The 17,920-nt window shown below is 33.0% G+C and overlaps 1 protein-coding gene across 2 annotated transcripts; it reads right to left on the reverse strand.

The window, feature by feature from the left end:
- Nucleotides 1-313: 313 nt before the first annotated feature.
- On the reverse strand, nucleotides 314-16,932 carry LOC128205149 (dnaJ homolog subfamily B member 12-like). 2 transcript variants are annotated; one of them, XM_052906607.1, is made up of 9 exons: nucleotides 16,710-16,932; nucleotides 11,815-11,992; nucleotides 11,265-11,410; nucleotides 10,851-10,982; nucleotides 10,369-10,416; nucleotides 10,105-10,160; nucleotides 7,934-8,043; nucleotides 4,081-4,244; nucleotides 314-3,822 (listed from the first exon to the last, which is right to left on the reverse strand). In XM_052906607.1, the coding sequence occupies exons 1-9, from the start codon at nucleotides 16,840-16,842 to the stop codon at nucleotides 3,713-3,715; spliced, it is 1,077 nt and encodes a 358-aa protein (XP_052762567.1). In that variant the 5' UTR covers nucleotides 16,843-16,932; the 3' UTR covers nucleotides 314-3,712. The 2 variants fall into 2 exon arrangements, with proteins under 2 accessions (XP_052762567.1, XP_052762561.1); XM_052906601.1 differs by lacking the exon at nucleotides 10,105-10,160 and adding an exon at nucleotides 9,570-9,652 and having other exon boundaries at nucleotides 16,710-16,931.
- Nucleotides 16,933-17,920: the final 988 nt, after the last annotated feature.

Raw genomic sequence — 17,920 nt, forward strand, 5'->3', positions numbered from 1 at the left:
AGCAGTGACTATATTCTACTCCCTTCCTGAAATCTTGTTCACAGTGTTTTAGAACATATTTGAGGAGAACTTATGAAAATGTGAAATTATGGTTAAAATATAAACACTAATAAACAAGTTAAACTCCCACTAAGACCTGCTTTGTTTTCTCTTAAACAGATGAGCATTTACTTTTATTATTGCACCAGTGTATTAGTGAACACAGAAGTAGTGTGTGTTTTTTAAAGAACATGGAACAGAAAATACAAAACATTTATTTTTTTATGAATTAATTAACTTTCAATGAGAAAATTAGAAATGAAAAGAACACTAGTTTCGAGTTAAAATGTATTTGACTTTAGGATTCACACGAGGTGAAAACAGGCATAGAATGATATCAACAACAATTATCTCTGAGAATACAATATATGGTAAATAACAAATACATTACAATAAAAATCAAGAACAAATCATACATTTCATCAAGACAGGAATGTGGAAACTGATGTTGAAGTTAGATTATGTTTGAGGTACCCAGGGGTACACTGTTGGTAAAGATTATCTGTATTTATATATGACATGTTTAGCAGGACAATATAATATTAAAACAATGTATGAAGGAATCATTTTTCAAGATTCAGGATTAAAACTTTGTATCTATGTATTCAGATATTAAGCATTATATGGCATGGGCAAGATAATATGTCTCTGATGCAAATCTTTATAAAAAAAATTTAAACATTTTTTCAAACAGATTTTCAATATATTTTTTTTAAACATTACTTTAAATTAAATTGCTGCTGGTCAACAACCGGGTGAATTTATTTACAATTCAAATTAGTGAAAAATCACACTTGCACAGTAAGTATGAATTTTATAAAGATTGAGGGCTGTATTCGTGAAATTTCAGATATATGTATAGATCTAAATGAATTTATTTAATGAATTCCAATTTCAAAGTGGACAAACACTACTTACTGCATATTGTAAGGAAATGAGAAAAGGGGAAATAAAACTTCCTATCAATTTATGCTTTTATCAGGCATTTGAAGGGCACACAATCTTGTACTGTTATAAGTTGTTTTCATGGGAAAGTTTTCTCCATTCATAATGTTCAATGACAGCTTGTCTGATTAGTATGGCTCTAAAATATACTTCAGGAAATATAAGAACACAGTAAGAATGTGAACATGCCATGTATAACTACCATACATGTATGAAGAAGTATGGTACCAAGAATGCTTGCTCTGTGATATCATCTCCTTCTATTACTCAGTGCTCTCAATTTCAATGCGGCTTTGTTCAATTCAATTCAAATACATGTGTTCTTATTATTCAAGTTTAAAAGGAAACTTAAGAAAGATTTTTTCAAGAGTTTGTGTTTCACTACAAAATTATGTACGATGAATTTTTACATAATTTTTTTTTCACAAAAACAAAATATTTTAAATATAACAATTTCTATAGCAATGTTAATAAATAACATTGTTTAGTCAGTGTTGCTTTTAAACCAGTTAAAGTACCTTAATTACTAGCTAAACAGAACTAAACAAATTCTTTCAAGCAAATATATGTTGATGGATCCCACACATTTTAGGGACAACAGCATAAAAAGATAGGGATAATTGTTTGTTTTATCGTAAGATAGCAGTATATTTCATCGAGTGATCACCAAAAGCTATAATACTCAAGTTTGTGTCCTTTTGGTGTTCACATGGTAAGATACCTTGGAATCTTTTTCCAGCACTGCATGTTTATGTATGGTTTTCATAGTAAAACAGACAACGAAAGAAATGGTGAAATCATATTTCAATATACTCACTGTTTCATATGGTGAGTTTATCAGAATAAAATGTTATTTTCAACAAATCACAAAACATGAAATAAAAGAAATACATTTATCAAGTCAATAACCACAACTTGATGTTCATACACCAACTGTGTGTTTTATTTTCCTAAGAAACAGCATAAGACTGTTTGGAACTACTATATTCCATCCAGGTGGATTTTGGGTAACTCAGCATGTTCCATCCAGTTCAAATCAAGCTTTTTCCTTCTATATTTAATTAAGTTCACTACTCGTTTAAACACATGCTTAATTTTAAGTTTTATGATGATGTTACTTTACAATATTATCAGTTCTTTTTCGAACAGTGACCCAGAAACATGTTTGTTTTGTTTGGAAGTACACAGTATTTGATATTGCATTTTTCACTTCATAATTGTAAGTTATGACTAATGACTATTGGGTGATAAATCTAGCGTGGTTTGTTAAACATATCGAAGATACAACACTAATATGGTTCTTTTTTTTGTACATTGTATAAGGAAAGAATAATTCCGGGTTTCCCAACCTACCACAATTTTTGTAACCTAACCATAACTTTTTGGCTATTGGACAAGTTCCTGACTGTTATTTTTTTCTGGTATACAGTTTTGGTAGTTTCTTTCGTGGAAAAGACATGTTTTGGCAGGAAAACATACAACTATTTTTGCCTAGTAATTAAAATTGGTTCAATAATGACTGGCACAGTGTTCAATCTCTAAATTGTCAAATGAGTCATTGAAAAAAGTTACCTAAATGAAAAATATAAAATCATTTCATGCACTATATAAAAGACTGTAGTATTGCACTTCATGTCATCCTGGTATTAACAATTCACAAAATAATCCAGTTTTCTACAGAAATTTAGATGATCTTTTTAATTAAAAAGTTCTACAGGAAGTTCTACTTAAAAAAAAGCCAATTTTTTCCTTCCATTCATGGATGAATATAATATTCTTGTCGACAATTTCTATAAACCTATAAATTTGTATATTTTATCAAAGTCCATCTACATGAACTTCTTTCAACAGAACCCTAGTCTAGTTGTCTGTATGTGCATTTGTATTAGAAATAATCAGTAAAATACATACGAGTACAAAAACATGACATCATACAAATTGTGAAATAAATTAAAACATTCTCTATACAAATAACGTATTTATAAAAAGCTGGCAAAATTTTAACTGGTGACATATTAGTATAACAATTATGTTTTCAAGTGCACACTTAAAGATAAAAAAGCATCAAATAACATTATGCATGATTAAAGTGTACAATTGTTAAACGGTTTATTGAGTGGCCAAAATGAGCACAAGCCCGCAAGCCCTGCACTGGTAACATGCTTTCAAGGCTGACTCGATTCTGGACTTTATAAAAGTTTGGCTAGTTCAATGCCAAGCACGTGAGTGGTATTGTTGTTTATTGGCTTGGTCATTCACAAGATGAACTTTGATGACTGTCTATCATGCTTTTTCTGTTTAACACTACCTGGTCTATGAGCAGACTTTGTACATTGTAATTTGATGCTGCAATGTTTAATTAAAAGGTTGAAATATTTCATTCCTCAAATACCAAAATTAAACAGTAAAGGTTGTTTACAGCAGAACAAAGAATGAAACAACCCGTCAAAGTGACTAGACCTTGATGCCACAACGGATTTTTCTAAAATGATTTAAAGTTGATGCATTCAATCATTCAACAATATTTTTCTACAGGTGGGCATATCCTTTCTACAGTGCTTCCAAGCCATCTGGTTGTCACCATTATTTTCTTCTGTACAAATCACTCAGATAAAACAACACACTGATACATTGTATCAGACTGACCTCACAATTAATCTAGGCATGAAACCACTATACATTTGTAAACCAGTCTTTAAAATAAAACCAGTCTGAAATAAATCAATCACTATTTATACAAGTTCTGTAGTTGATCACAGGATGGGGTTTCCATGCTTTGCGCTCTTTCATATAATGCTGCATCTGCATAATTCCTGGCCCGCCATAACATGTTTTCCTCTGGAAAATTCATCAATACTTATTATTGTATATAGAAAATGATCAGAAAGAAACTTGAGAATGTATACAAATCATTTAACTCTTAAAGAAACTAGTCTACTTTATTTTCAATATGACTTATTGCAACTTTGCAAGTTAACTCTTACAAGTATGCCTTTCATATATTACAAATAACTATCAAATTCGATTTCGGAAAGAAAAAAAATACAAGAATGTTATTTTTATTAAGTTTGTTGCTTGTTACATCACTGGACTTACTATAACTTCTTTCTCTCCAGCAATTTTGCCGTAAATTTGATACAAATTCTTCTTCCACCTGTCTTTCTATACGCCGTAAATCACCAGCAAAATTGGACACAAAATCTTGCTTTACATAATAGGGAATTTTCAAGTTCTGGCTTTTTCTCTGAGCTGAATATTTACTGAAACATGAAAAAACATTCCCATTAATTCAATAGAAATGAAACTAAGGTACTTCTGATCTGGCAAGCAATTGAAGGTTAACAAATAACTGGGATGTTTGAACCCTTAATATAATATGCATGCATTATGTGTATAAAGAATGTCTGAACCTTTGAGAATGACTGGAAATATTAATTTGATTATAAATAGAATACAACCTACATTTTCAGCCAATAAAACGACTCATCAGCCTGTATTTAAGTACTGCACTTTATTGTTAAGAATGACAGTGTCAAAGAGGCTTTTCAAGCTCCGCCTACTCATATTCTATTTCAAGCTCTGCCTACTCATATACTATTTCAAGCTCTGCCTACTCATATACTATTTCAAGCTCTGCCTACTCATATTCTATTTCAAGCTCTGCCTAACTCATATTCTATTTCAAGCTCTGCCTACTCATATACTATTTCAAGCTCTGCCTACTCATATACTATTTCAAGCTCTGCCTAACTCATATTCTATTTCAAGCTCTGCCTACTCATATACTATTTCAAGCTCTGTCTACTCATATACTATTTCAAGCTCTGTCTACTCATACACTATTTCAAGCTCTGTCTACTCATATACTATTTCAAGCTCTGCCTACTCATATACTATTTCAAGCTCTGCCTAACTCATATTCTATTTCAAGCTCTGTCTACTCATATTCTATTTCAAGCTCTGCCTAACTCATATTCTATTTCAAGCTCTGTCTACTCGTATACTATTTCAAGCTCTGTCTACTCATACACTATTTCAAGCTCTACCTACTCATATACTATTTCAAGCTCTGCCTACTCATACACTATTTCAAGCTCTACCTACTCATATACTATTTCAAGCTCTGTCTACTCATATACTATTTCAAGCTCTGCCTACTCATATACTATTTCAAGCTCTGCCTAACTCATATTCTATTTCAAGCTCTGCCTACTCATATTCTATTTCAAGCTCTGCCTAACTCATATTCTATTTCAAGCTCTGTCTACTCGTATACTATTTCAAGCTCTGTCTACTCATACACTATTTCAAGCTCTGTCTACTCATATACTATTTCAAGCTCTGCCTACTCATATTCTATTTCAAGCTCTGCCTACTCATATACTATTTCAAGCTCTGCCTACTCATATTCTATTTCAAGCTCTGTCTACTCTTATACTATTTCAAGCTCTGCCTAACTCATATTCTATTTCAAGCTCTGCCTACTCATATTCTATTTCAAGCTCTGCCTACTCATACACTATTTCAAGCTCTGTCTACTCATATACTTTTTCAAGCTCTGCCTACTCATATTCTATTTCAAGCTCTGTCTACTCGTATACTATTTCAAGCTCTGTCTACACATACACTATTTCAAGCTCTGCCTACTTATATACTATTTCAAGCTCTGCCTACTCATATTCTATTTCAAGCTCTGCCTACTCATATACTATTTCAAGCTCTGTCTACTCATATACTATTTCAAGCTCTGTCTACTCATATACTATTTCAAGCTCTGCCTACTCATATACTATTTCAAGCTCTGTCTACTCATATACTATTTCAAGCTCTGTCTACTCATATACTATTTCAAGCTCTGCCTACTCATATACTATTTCAAGCTCTGTCTACTCATATACTATTTCAAGTTCTGCCTACTCATATACTATTTCAAGCTCTGCCTACTCATACACTATTTCAAGCTCTGTCTACTCATACACTATTTCAAGCTCTACCTACTCATATACTATTTCAAGCTCTACCTACTCATATACTATTTCAAGCTCTGTCTACTCATACACTATTTCAAGCTCTGTCTACTCATACACTATTTCAAGCTCTACCTACTCACATACTATTTCAAGCTCTACCTACTCATATACTATTTCAAGCTCTGCCTACTCATACACTATTTCAAGCTCTGTCTACTCATACACTATTTCAAGCTCTGTCTACTCATATACTATTTCAAGCTCTGTCTACTCATACACTATTTCAAGCTCTGTCTACTCATACACTATTTCAAGCTCTGTCTACTCATATACTATTTCAAGCTCTGCCTAACTCATATTCTATTTCAAGCTCTGCCTACTCATATACTATTTCAAGCTCTGTCTACTCATATACTATTTCAAGCTCTGTCTACTCATATACTATTTCAAGCTCTGCCTAACTCATATTCTATTTCAAGCTCCGCCTACTTATATACTATTTCAAGCTCTGTCTACTCATATACTATTTCAAGCTCTGTCTACTCATATACTATTTCAAGCTCTGTCTACTCATATACTATTTCAAGCTCTGTCTACTCATATTCTATTTCAAGCTCTGCCTACTCATATACTATTTCAAGCTCTGTCTACTCATATTCTATTTCAAGCTCTGCCTACTCATACACTATTTCAAGCTCTGCCTACTCATATACTATTTCAAGCTCTGCCTAACTCATATTCTATTTCAAGCTCTGCCTACTCATATACTATTTCAAGCTCTGTCTACTCATATTCTATTTCAAGCTCTGCCTACTCATACACTATTTCAAGCTCTGCCTACTCATATACTATTTCAAGCTCTGCCTAACTCATATTCTATTTCAAGCTCTGCCTACTCATATACTATTTCAAGCTCTGTCTACTCATACACTATTTCAAGCTCTGTCTACTCATATACTATTTCAACAGGTGTAGTTTCTGCCCTTTAATAACACATTTAGGCCTAAAAAAAAAAATTGTTTGGTTAGGATTACATCCTTTTCAAAAATAGGTAGGGTAGGTAGGCTTTTTATTTATTTATTTTTTTTTTTTTTTATTAGGCTTTATGTAAGAATGTTATTTTCATCATTGGAGAATGGTGTTAAAGTTATCTCCTGTATAAGCATTTAAGGTTTTAAACTACACATTGAAAAGCAATTAAAAAAAAAAGAATTTTTTTTTTTTTTTTTTTTTTTTTTTTAGTTTTTTATTTTTTTTTTCAAACTGACTATAAAAACGGTAGGGTCGGCGCCTATTCCGTAGGTAGGGTCGGGTAACCCGAACCAAATGTATTTTTTTTTAGGCCTTACCTATCATATTGTATATAGTTTTATTTACATTCATTCAGAAGATATTAATTTGTGTTTTCAAATCATGTTTTTGTTTAAAAATGGTATTTTTTTTTTATTTACACTTAAAATTTATTATCCAGAATGTATAAATAAACTGGGAAAATAAAAGCAAGCACTTATTTGTTATTTCAAATACCGAAAACATAATGATCAAACATTCAAATCCTAAAAAGGCGATTATCAAATGTTTTATATACTGGGGTCAAGTTGAGCATAGCATGATCATATGTTTTTTAAATCAAGATCACTGTAAACAAATGGAAAGACATCTTAACTGTTTATGCAGCCTTTTAAATACTTCCAATTAACAATTTTCTTCATATGCAATGCAACATTTTTGAAAGAGGCGCAAATATTAAAACATCACATTCTAGATACAGGAATGCAGAATGATCAAGGTTTTGTGCATGGAGGCTAATCAAAATGGTTAGGTTACATTCTAAGTCGGTTAGCATATATAAGTAAAAACTTATTGGTTAAAAAGAGGGCTTGCTGACTCCACACCATCAGTAAGATTTTAATTAATATCTTTGAAATATTATGGACCAGCAACCACAGTTATGAAGTCTACTATAGTTACTCTCTTACTCTGATCGTTGAAGGCTGAAGACAGGGTCGGACACAAACAGGCTGCTAAGAAGGGATATAACCACAAGTAGCAGGATGGGAGCCAACTGGAGAAACAATGTCCCACTGCCCTGTAACAGAAAGGAGATTACAGGTGAGTTGTTGTATGTGCAGCAGATGATAATGAATGATAAAAGTGTTTGATGTCTGACAGTCTGGATAGTGGCAGCATCATACAGGGCTTCCGTTAAAGGAAGTTTGGAAGTACATTACTCCCTATAAATGGGTTAAAACTTCCAAAATTGATTCTTTGGATGTACAAAAACTTCCATAATTTTGAAGAAAACTCTCAAATTTGAAGTTTGGAAGTTCAAAATATCAAAACCTTTTGTCAATATTACTTTTATGGTCACAATTTCAATCAGTTTAGCTGTTTTCAAGTTAAATGAATTATCATAATATAAGTCCGTGAATTTGGCAAGTTAAAAGTACAAATTATTTGATTTTTAATATACTAAAAATAGTTGAAAAAGATATTGTATTTGGGAGACTTAAACTTCCACATTTCAGTGTAAAACTTCCAAAATTGATTGACAGGAAGTTCATACTTCCAGTTTTAAATTCTTAATGGAAGCCCTGATCATAACTTGAGACCACATTAAGAAGCCAAAAATAGTTTTATCAACAACTCCAGAAGGGGTTTTGTAACAATGATGAACAATGATGAATGGCATATAGAACAGAGTTATGGCACTTGCAATGCATTTGCACATTGTAAATATATTTAGATAATTTACCAATTTCAATGAGATTTTCTTTAAATTTTGGCAAGGCAAACTTTCTGCACAACACTAAGGGTTAAGACAACACTGCTTCCCAAAACCACACCAAGCCAAAAAACAGATGAGTTAAAAACAGATTTTTGAATGATTCAAAGTTAACCTTCAATTGAATATATACCAATGTCAGAAATAACTGAGCAGGCAACCCCAGATAAGCCAATAACCAGATTAGAATCAGTGCATATTCGTGACTTTTGTCAGGGCACTTGTCTTTTTGTAAATTTTCTATTGTGGCAATGTCTATTCATTAAAATAGAATTTACATTTATTAAAAGAGAATACAATTCTGGTTTTATTGATGCATGAATCATAAAAGTTCATTGTCAATCATGATTAGAATGCACTGGTTATTTTCCAGTCTCGCTCTGGGGTCACTTACTTGGTGGCAGTATTAAATAAATCATAATTTGTTGGTTTAAAAATAAATGTGAGTATGTGGTCTAATATCGAGGTAAGTAATGCTAAAAAACCAACACCAAAATAATAAAGCAAATAATGTAATGACTGAACAGAAGCCAAGTCTTCATTTTCAATTTAATTAACTTTTGTTAGTCATAATTTAAATTGACACTCATGAGCGACTCAATTTTTCAACTGAAAGGAAACCAACGAAGTTATTATTTTCACATCAGGGTACATACATGTAAACTATGGTATACAACAATGACAAAGTAGGTTATAAGCAGTTGAGGCCAAGAATTCATAAAGATGATGAGGTACATGGGCAAATCTGTTTGAATACACATACAGTTTCTTCCTTTACAATCGTTTTTAGTTCAGGCATATATCAATCATTTACCCGGAATATCACTTACATCGCTAGAGGACTCTCTAGAAGAATATCTAAATTGCTGCCTGTGAATATGGGAGTGACGAGATCGTCGTTGGTATACATGCCCTGAATTCAGAGTAAGAGAGGTACATATTACATCAAAGCCACCTTGTACAACACCTAGCCTAAATGTCTTCTAATGCCAGTAAGGAACACAGGTTGAATCCTTTCACCACCATAATCTTCGACTTCTGCCAAGGAGAATGCCATTTTTCCCTCATAATTTAGACATCTCATTGTAAAATTGACACTATTTCTGATCTGGCATTAGAAAACAGTTTTAGCAGGATTTTCCACAGCCATTTGATTTAAATCTGTGTCTCAAAAGCTCTAACGATTTGTGAAAATTGTCAATATCATGGATATTCAATATCTACTTGAAGAGCATGTGAAATAAAACATATTCATCTCAGCTGAAGACTCTTTTACCAAAGTTGAAACACATATATAAATCAAAAGGCCACAACCCTTCATGTCTGCCACATGCACAAGTTACCAGTTTTAACATGATACTTTACCTCTTCAGTGGCCCTAGACTGGGACCTGCGGTGCCTGTGTACACGACCTCCAAACCCTGACAAAATCAGCAAAACTTTCCAAAATTATTAATTTTGATCAAATAAACTACATTGTATAAGGTGATGTATCCATTTTTAAGTCTAAAAAATTCATTGAAATAACTTTTATAATCATTCATTGTAATAGACTATTAAAGAGCTGAGCAAAAAAAGGATTGCCTCTTTTATATAATAGTACATTCAGCAAATGAAACCTTTGTTTACCTGCACCTCCAAAAAACATGTTGAATAGTTCTTCTGGAGATATATCACCTGCAAGTAAAAATGTAAGTTTCTTAGTGCTGTAATTTATGATATAGTTACTGCATCCGTTGTGGATCAGAGATTATATACCCTGAAGAGCAAGTGTAATATTTCAATCATAAGGGTAGTGAATGACATAACTGTTTTATACCTTGTTGTCAAATAAACAATAAATGATATGCAATTGAACAGCAATTAAATCATCAAACCAATCAACAAATTGAACAATCAAAGTAACATATTATCTTTATTCACCACTGAATTTAAGTTTTGATTCAAACTGTCATCTCAGACTAAAACGTATCAATGATAAAATGTTTTGTAAAGCTAGGAGTAGATAATCATAACTTTGTTAGAGCAGATGTTTTAAATACATGACCAATATAAAATTTCGTCAAATTTGGCTTCCGGCAATTATTCTACTAATTCATAATGCCACTCACCTTCAAAGCCGTGTGAGTAGTCATACTGATATTCGCCAGAACGACTACTGCGTTTTTCCTCATCAGGACCATACACATCATACTTCTTCCTCTTGGCTGGATCACTCAACACAGCATACGCATTGCCAACAGCTGAAATTTAAATGAAGTTATAGACATTTTTTGTGGAATGCTCATTCAAAATTTATTATTAGCATGAAGCTGAAGTTTCAAATCAAATACATGACACATATCATAACATACTTTTCTATTAAGTGAAGCCGTATTAAACAGACATTTTATCCCTGCCCATGATACTATATAATGTATTCATCACTTTTCAAGTATAATATATTTCATCACTTGCCATACACAATGAATTTGATGAACTGAAATCTATTTAATAGTGCAATATATTTGATGCTATGGAGGTACCCTTAAAAGCTTCAGTGGCCCCTGGCGCCTTGTTCTTGTCCGGATGCATCTGTAAGGCGAGTTTTCTGTACGCTTTCTTTAAATCACCTTCACTTGCCTCTTTCTCAACACTCAGTACTTCATAGTAATCCTTACACTTTTGAACCCTGTAAAGTTTGTTTGACAACTGAGTTGACAAAATAATAATGCATATTGAACAAACTTATTTAATATTAAGGGCTGACTTGTAAGGCTTTGTAGGAGTAAAAAACCATGTTATTGTTATGCATGCAGAAATGACAAATTGTACAGTTGATTTTCAATAAAATTTTGCACTATTACATACAATAGAATGATGCCCAGATTATGAATAATTTTGAATTTAATAAATATTACATATAGCTTCTTTAAAAACTATTTCTGACATTCATCACAGACTAAAGCAATATTCTCTGTTGTTTGTTTGTTTGTTGTTGTTGTTGTTTTTTATTTAATTTTTTTTTTTGGGGGGGGGGAGATAAAAAAATAATCAATTTATCTAAGATGAGAAATAGGAATTAATGATCCTAACCGTTTGACCAGCACAAGTTGTTCCTCTGAATACTCCTTCTCATGGACAACCTCGGTGCCACCATCTGTTGTGTCCCTACCCACACTACCACGCCTTTTTCTGGGACCATTCATTGTTGGCTCTGTCCCTCCTCCCTTGTCCGTGTTCTCACTCATGTTTTTTACTTCTTCAAGTAAATCTAGAAAGGAATACAAGAGTGATCATGAATGAACATTCAATATTGTCAAAAGATCTGAAAAACGAAGAAAAACTAGCATGGCAATCTACTAACAAACAATAACCAAGGCAATATGGATACCCATACACACAACACACTTCCCCATCAACCTTTTGCCATTTACTCCTGATACCAGTATGTTGAAAATCTGACAGTAAAAATGTGCCCTGTGCAGGGCTTGAACATATGCCACCTAAACTGTAAACTCTAGTGAAGGTTCTTTACCAACTAAGCTTCCCAGGTGGCATGTTATCATACAGTCAAACCTGGTTGAACGGTCACCTGCTCTAAAAGGCCACCTGCCTTATCCGGCCACTCCAAATTCCCCCCTTCGTTTTTACAATATAAAAGTACGTGCATAAAGCGGCCAACTTTCTAACGCGTCCACGGTACTAATGTTTTACTCCACGAAGCCATATAAACACTAATTAGCAGCCACTAATCCCTTACGACTGACACTTCTGTAAATAAAAATTTCCAATACACAGCTTTAATTGCATACTGAAGATTACGGAAAAGTATGACAGCCTCAGATATTTCCATCATGAAAATGCATTTAACCTCACACGCCTTGCCATGCCTGTTTGCTTATCGAGAAATAATGTTTATAACATGTTGGTGAATGTTTTTAACAGATTTGGCACAATTAATGAAGACACTTAAAGGGGCAACATTCGCTGCCTCGGCAGCAAGTAAATGGGGAGTGGCTTATTGTAAATTCCCTCAGCTATGTACCTGTCTGTTAAACTCGGTGTTCTATCTTTAGCACACACAAGAGAAATGTAAACAAACAGGGCTGATCAGAGCAGACAATGTATTTCCCCACACTACAATCTTCTATGTGAAATAAAGATGACCAAGCCATCTTTAACAGATGTTTTCTTTGAAATGATCTTTTCTTGTTCCTGACTGGCATTTTGTTATTTCGACTAAATCTTTTTTTCTGTATGGGACATCCCTCTCAAATATTTAGAATCAACATTCTCATTCCAGTCCAAAATAGCAAGGTTTATTCTAAGTCTGGAATCCAAAACTAATTATTTTGTCAACATACAATAATAATGCTTTATTGAATGCATCCACAACCCTACTACAAATTAACCTTATTGTAAACAAGTTCAGCAAGGAAACAATTCAGATAGTGTTGACACCTTTAATTGGTAATTAAATGTCACTGGCTGGAATCTGGTTTGTGTATTGATAACTGGAAATCAAACGCACATTTTGAGTCAAAAAGGAGGGAACTCAAACACAGTTATACGTGAACATTTGCAAGACTTAGACATGGAACTAGGTACTGCCTTCCTTTAAAATAATAACTTTGGGCAGAATAAGAAGACTCAAAATATGGAACAAAATAATCAGGACAAAGATATATATATATATATAGTTAACATGACTGAAGAACAATAGGAGATATTCATTTTACCTGGCTGGGATATAAACATTTGTAATGATGACAAAGCTTTTAATAGAAAAGCGTAGGAGCAACTAACATTTAAGCAATGAGGTTCATAATTATTTTTTTTAAAACGACAAATATGAAAACAATGTTACATATTTAAACCTGGGAAAGATTCACCAGACTTATTAATTATGTAACGCTTCAAAAGGAAAAAAGTGTTAATATAGCAAACAATTAGACTAAAATGTAGCATATGAAGCTGATGATATCTATCAATAATTTTGGGATATGCAGGTGGAATAAAAACTTATCAAGGTTTGTTCACTTTTGTTACTACTGTATTTGATAGTGAGGCATGTTGTCTGCTACAAGCAAGCTGCTAGGGATGTAAACACCAGCACGTGGTAATGTTTACAGGGTTCGAATTTAGACTCGCATACTCGCAAAATGCGAGCGACATTTGCAAATTGCGAGTGACTTTTATTCAAGCTCGCAAAATTCTGCGAGTGGCTTTTTCTAGACCACAAAATGTTAAAAAGACAGTAGAATAAATATGAACTTAATTCCGCTGCGTAGTCGAGTGTAAACACCATATAAGTGGCATGTTTACACTACCAGTATAAAAAAGATAGTACGGAGTCACGCTCTAGTAAGTTTTCAAAAATAGAACATATACGGAAAAGGCCGAGTTTTATCTCGAATCTTTCCGAGGCGTGCATAATACAAAGTGAATACAAATGACGTAATCATCGCGCACTATATGTAAACCCCATCAACCTTTGATATATTTCCGCCGAACTGCCAAAGTGAATAGACTTCGTCGATCGATATATTTCATGGTCCAGAACATCCTCGCTAATTTAATTTTACTGTTTCTTTCATTTATTAAAATTTATAATGTTATTGCTTTTAATACTTATAGATTTAATGAAATCTGTACCGTGCTTGTCGAATGGATATTACCCGATGGTGAGGGTAAATATACAAAGTGAACAATGTCAAATTATTGGACAGCTTTGTAATCAAAAAGCGTCTAGCATCTGATGAGTCTTTCCGTACTCCCCAAAAAGAAAAAGCCATAAACAAGTTCTAGTAGTTGAGTTACTCAAGATTGATACGTTTTAATATTCATAATTTGTCTTAGGTGTAAATTTCTACTTAAATTAGACAATATTACAAGGGAATAAAGCAAATAATCAAATTGCAAGTTGATTTTTCATTTTGCGAGTTGCCTCAAAAAGCACTCGCAAAATTTTGCGAGTGCTCCTCAAAGTTAAATTCGAACCCTGGTTTACAACAGAGAGTTCATAACCCCCAGAACACCAATTAGCCACTCCCCCGGCAAATTCAAATTTTCAATCTGACAGTTGGATTTTTTTCTCAAAGTCATGTTTCTAGTACTGCTTCAAAAACAAATTAAGGATTTTTTATTTGTGTAACCTTCATTCTACATGCCTGCAAAGTTTCATATCTCAACTTTTTGTAAGCATTGCATAAATTTGGAAAAAGTGTCCCTGATGTGAAACATGCATACAATTATACAAAAGCTTGCCCCAGCGCCACCTGGTGGTTTATATAGTCCTGTTGCCCCTTCAAACAAACATTTTTAATTACCAAGTTGATTATCAAATACCGACAAAGAACACCAATTTTTTATGAATTCACAGTTTGCATTGTCACTTGACGCTATGAAGAGATTCAGAAAGAATAGAGTCTGAATCAGGATTATTCAACATACGGTATTGGACTGACTGATTTATTGTCTGTTGATAGATAGATACTTTTTATTCCTCCATGAAATGACCATCTGCTTTGTTTTGCTACGATAAACACTTGATATATTCTAATTGGCAAACGCTTGTTATCAGTTCAAACATGTTGTTTATCACAGGAGACACATTTTGCTGCCTTAATAATTAAAATATTTTGAAAAAAAAAAGCATCGTTTTATTTTATTCATGTCAGAAATAAAACTTACTTTTTCCATACAATAAGGCTTTGCGTATATCATGCAGACTTACTGGCATGTTTCAATAAACATTTCATTAATCAATTAATATACATTAATTTATCTGCAATCATCAATGGTTAGTTATTTCTCCCAATTTAAGTCCCATCAAAACAAACACCTGCAAAAATTTAACTTATTAACACATGTAATGGTATGTGTTGGGTTTGTCGGCTGCAGATCAAACGGTACAATTTGTGACGTCACAGCACGAGCTGGTAAGCATCAAAGGTGCATGGCAATGGTTCGTATTTAAATAGGTCAGCCTTTACCGTATGATACCATTTACTCACAAGATTGCTTCTAGGCTGGTTAGAACATACCATTTGATTGGAAAAATAATAATCAGTAATCCTCGTCTGAGAACCTTCAAATCATGGCCGATGTATTTGAGTTTACTACAAATATGAATGAACTTGTATGAAAAAATGATACTTTAAATAAATCATCAACCGCGTAACCTTCTTCTATTATTAACCTACCTCCCCATTCGAGAGTTCACAGTTCATATTGAATTGGTGATTTTCTTCCAAACAAATGTAGTTGATAATTGACTGTTTAGCTTGAACATAATCAGACACTTGGAGAAATTGAAGTGCTGTATTAGCTTAAAAAATCAACCCCGTCTTATAAACGATTCTAAACAAAAACACCAGATTTCATAGGCAAAGTTAGGAGTCGTCTTATAAGCGGATCGCCTTATAGTCGGGGAAATATGGTAGGGCCTGAAGTTAAGCAAACGAAAATGACAGGTTACTTTAAAAAGAGAACTTGTTAATGTAGTTGTGTGGACTGATTTTTTTTTCCTCGGCACAAAACAACAAGTTTCACATTAATTTTGGAATTTCATTCCCAAGTTATCATCCTCTAAAACCCTAAACCCTGAAGTTTAGAAAAATGACAATAGATTCTGTGATAAATTACTAGTCAAGATGTACATTCCCCACTGTCATGATGATATAATCCTTCGTTTTGCTAGGCGATTGGGAAGAGTAAAGCCTATAGACTAGATTGCTATGTGAAATGGGTCTGATAGACCATACAAGGAGCAAGAACATGGACAAAACTTTTAAAATCTTTGGGAAGATGCCAGGATCTTGAATTAATTTAGCAATCAATACTTCGAATAATTTCCTTTAATAACTCATCACATTAAACAGTCTGCTCTATGGTACAGTAATCAACGATTTTTTTATTAAGAAATATTGGGTCTTCAAGTTCATGGCATATCCACTGCTTGAAAACTGCCAATCAAAAAATCACACCTTTTGCCTTTTGAGTGGGATAAAGTCTCTCTGCTTTGTTAAGAAATTTTATAGCCTTTTCATGGTCTCCAGATGCAATACAACCCTCTGCAATACGAATACATTTTACACTGTCGTCTTTATTGCCTTCCATTTTGTTTTCTGCTGAAGATGTACATTTCTAATACGGGAACGATGATTGGATGATATATACTTCAGTAGGGATAAATTTGTCTAAGAGCCAATCTGCTTTCGTTTTACAAACATTTAGCTCTGACGTAGCTGTCAAATCATTCGGAGCTCCTCGGCCATTTAAGATAAAAATGACCGAGGAGTTCCGAATGCTGTCAAATATTTGACTAGACTGGTACCCTTATTCTCTTTTCTACAAAAATTGGCGCATACCTGTCGTTAGATTTTTACCAAAAAGTAACGAAGGGTACCAGTCTATATTTGACTGGTTATGATTTGTTGAGTTGACTGTTTCGGAGCATTTGTTTTAATATATATATTATATGCAAAAAGCTACAGAAATATGCTCAGAAGCAAAACGTTCAAACATAAACCCGGTTTAGTGGCAATGGGCAAACGCCAAAGACATAGAACACAAAATCACAAACAAGAAACATATATATATATATATATATATATATATATATATATATATATATATATATATATATATATATATATATATAATTGGTATGTAAAATCTGCTATATATATATATTTATATATATAACAAGTATGTTTATCAAGAATTGTTAGGTACTGCCTTGGAACGGTCAGTAAAATGTAAATTTACTGGGGGTTTAAAACCAGTTTATGTGCACAAACCTCACTATAAGAGTGACAATTCTTAATAAAGATATTAACGTAAAAGATAAATCCAGGGCTTTTTCTGCCCAATTTGGGAAAAAGACCCTAGACATTTTGGGAAATTTTGCGTCGTGAAAATGCCAAAATTGGGAAATTTTACAGTTAGAAGAAAAAGCTGTCTAGTCTCAAGCAAATTAGGAAATGGTTTGAATTTAGTTTATTTCCCTTTAAAAGACCCAAAATGGCTGAAATATCAAACCTTGGGTGTAAATATCTATTGCAACAAATTAAACATGACAGATAATATTTCATACAGATATCTGAATGTGATGAAAATCAATGATTTCTGAATTCAATTAACAAAGAAACTTTACATCACATAATTGATATGATGTTGAAAATGATCCAGTACA

This window comes from Mya arenaria, chromosome 2, assembly GCF_026914265.1.
Source record: "Mya arenaria isolate MELC-2E11 chromosome 2, ASM2691426v1".
Taxonomy (NCBI): Eukaryota; Metazoa; Mollusca; class Bivalvia; order Myida; family Myidae; genus Mya; species Mya arenaria.

Bases quoted from the DNA above. Each gene is read 5' to 3' on its own strand.
- LOC128205149 (XM_052906601.1), bottom strand. From the start codon at position 16,842: ATGGAAGGCAATAAAGACGACAGTGTAAAATGTATTCGTATTGCAGAG. The intron at 11,411-11,814 runs GTTAGGATCATT...CAAACTTTACAG, and splicing joins CAACTTGTGCTGGTCAAACG to GGTTCAAAAGTGTAAGGATT. The intron at 10,417-10,850 runs GTGAGTGGCATT...TTTTACTTGCAG, and splicing joins CTACTCACACGGCTTTGAAG to GTGATATATCTCCAGAAGAA.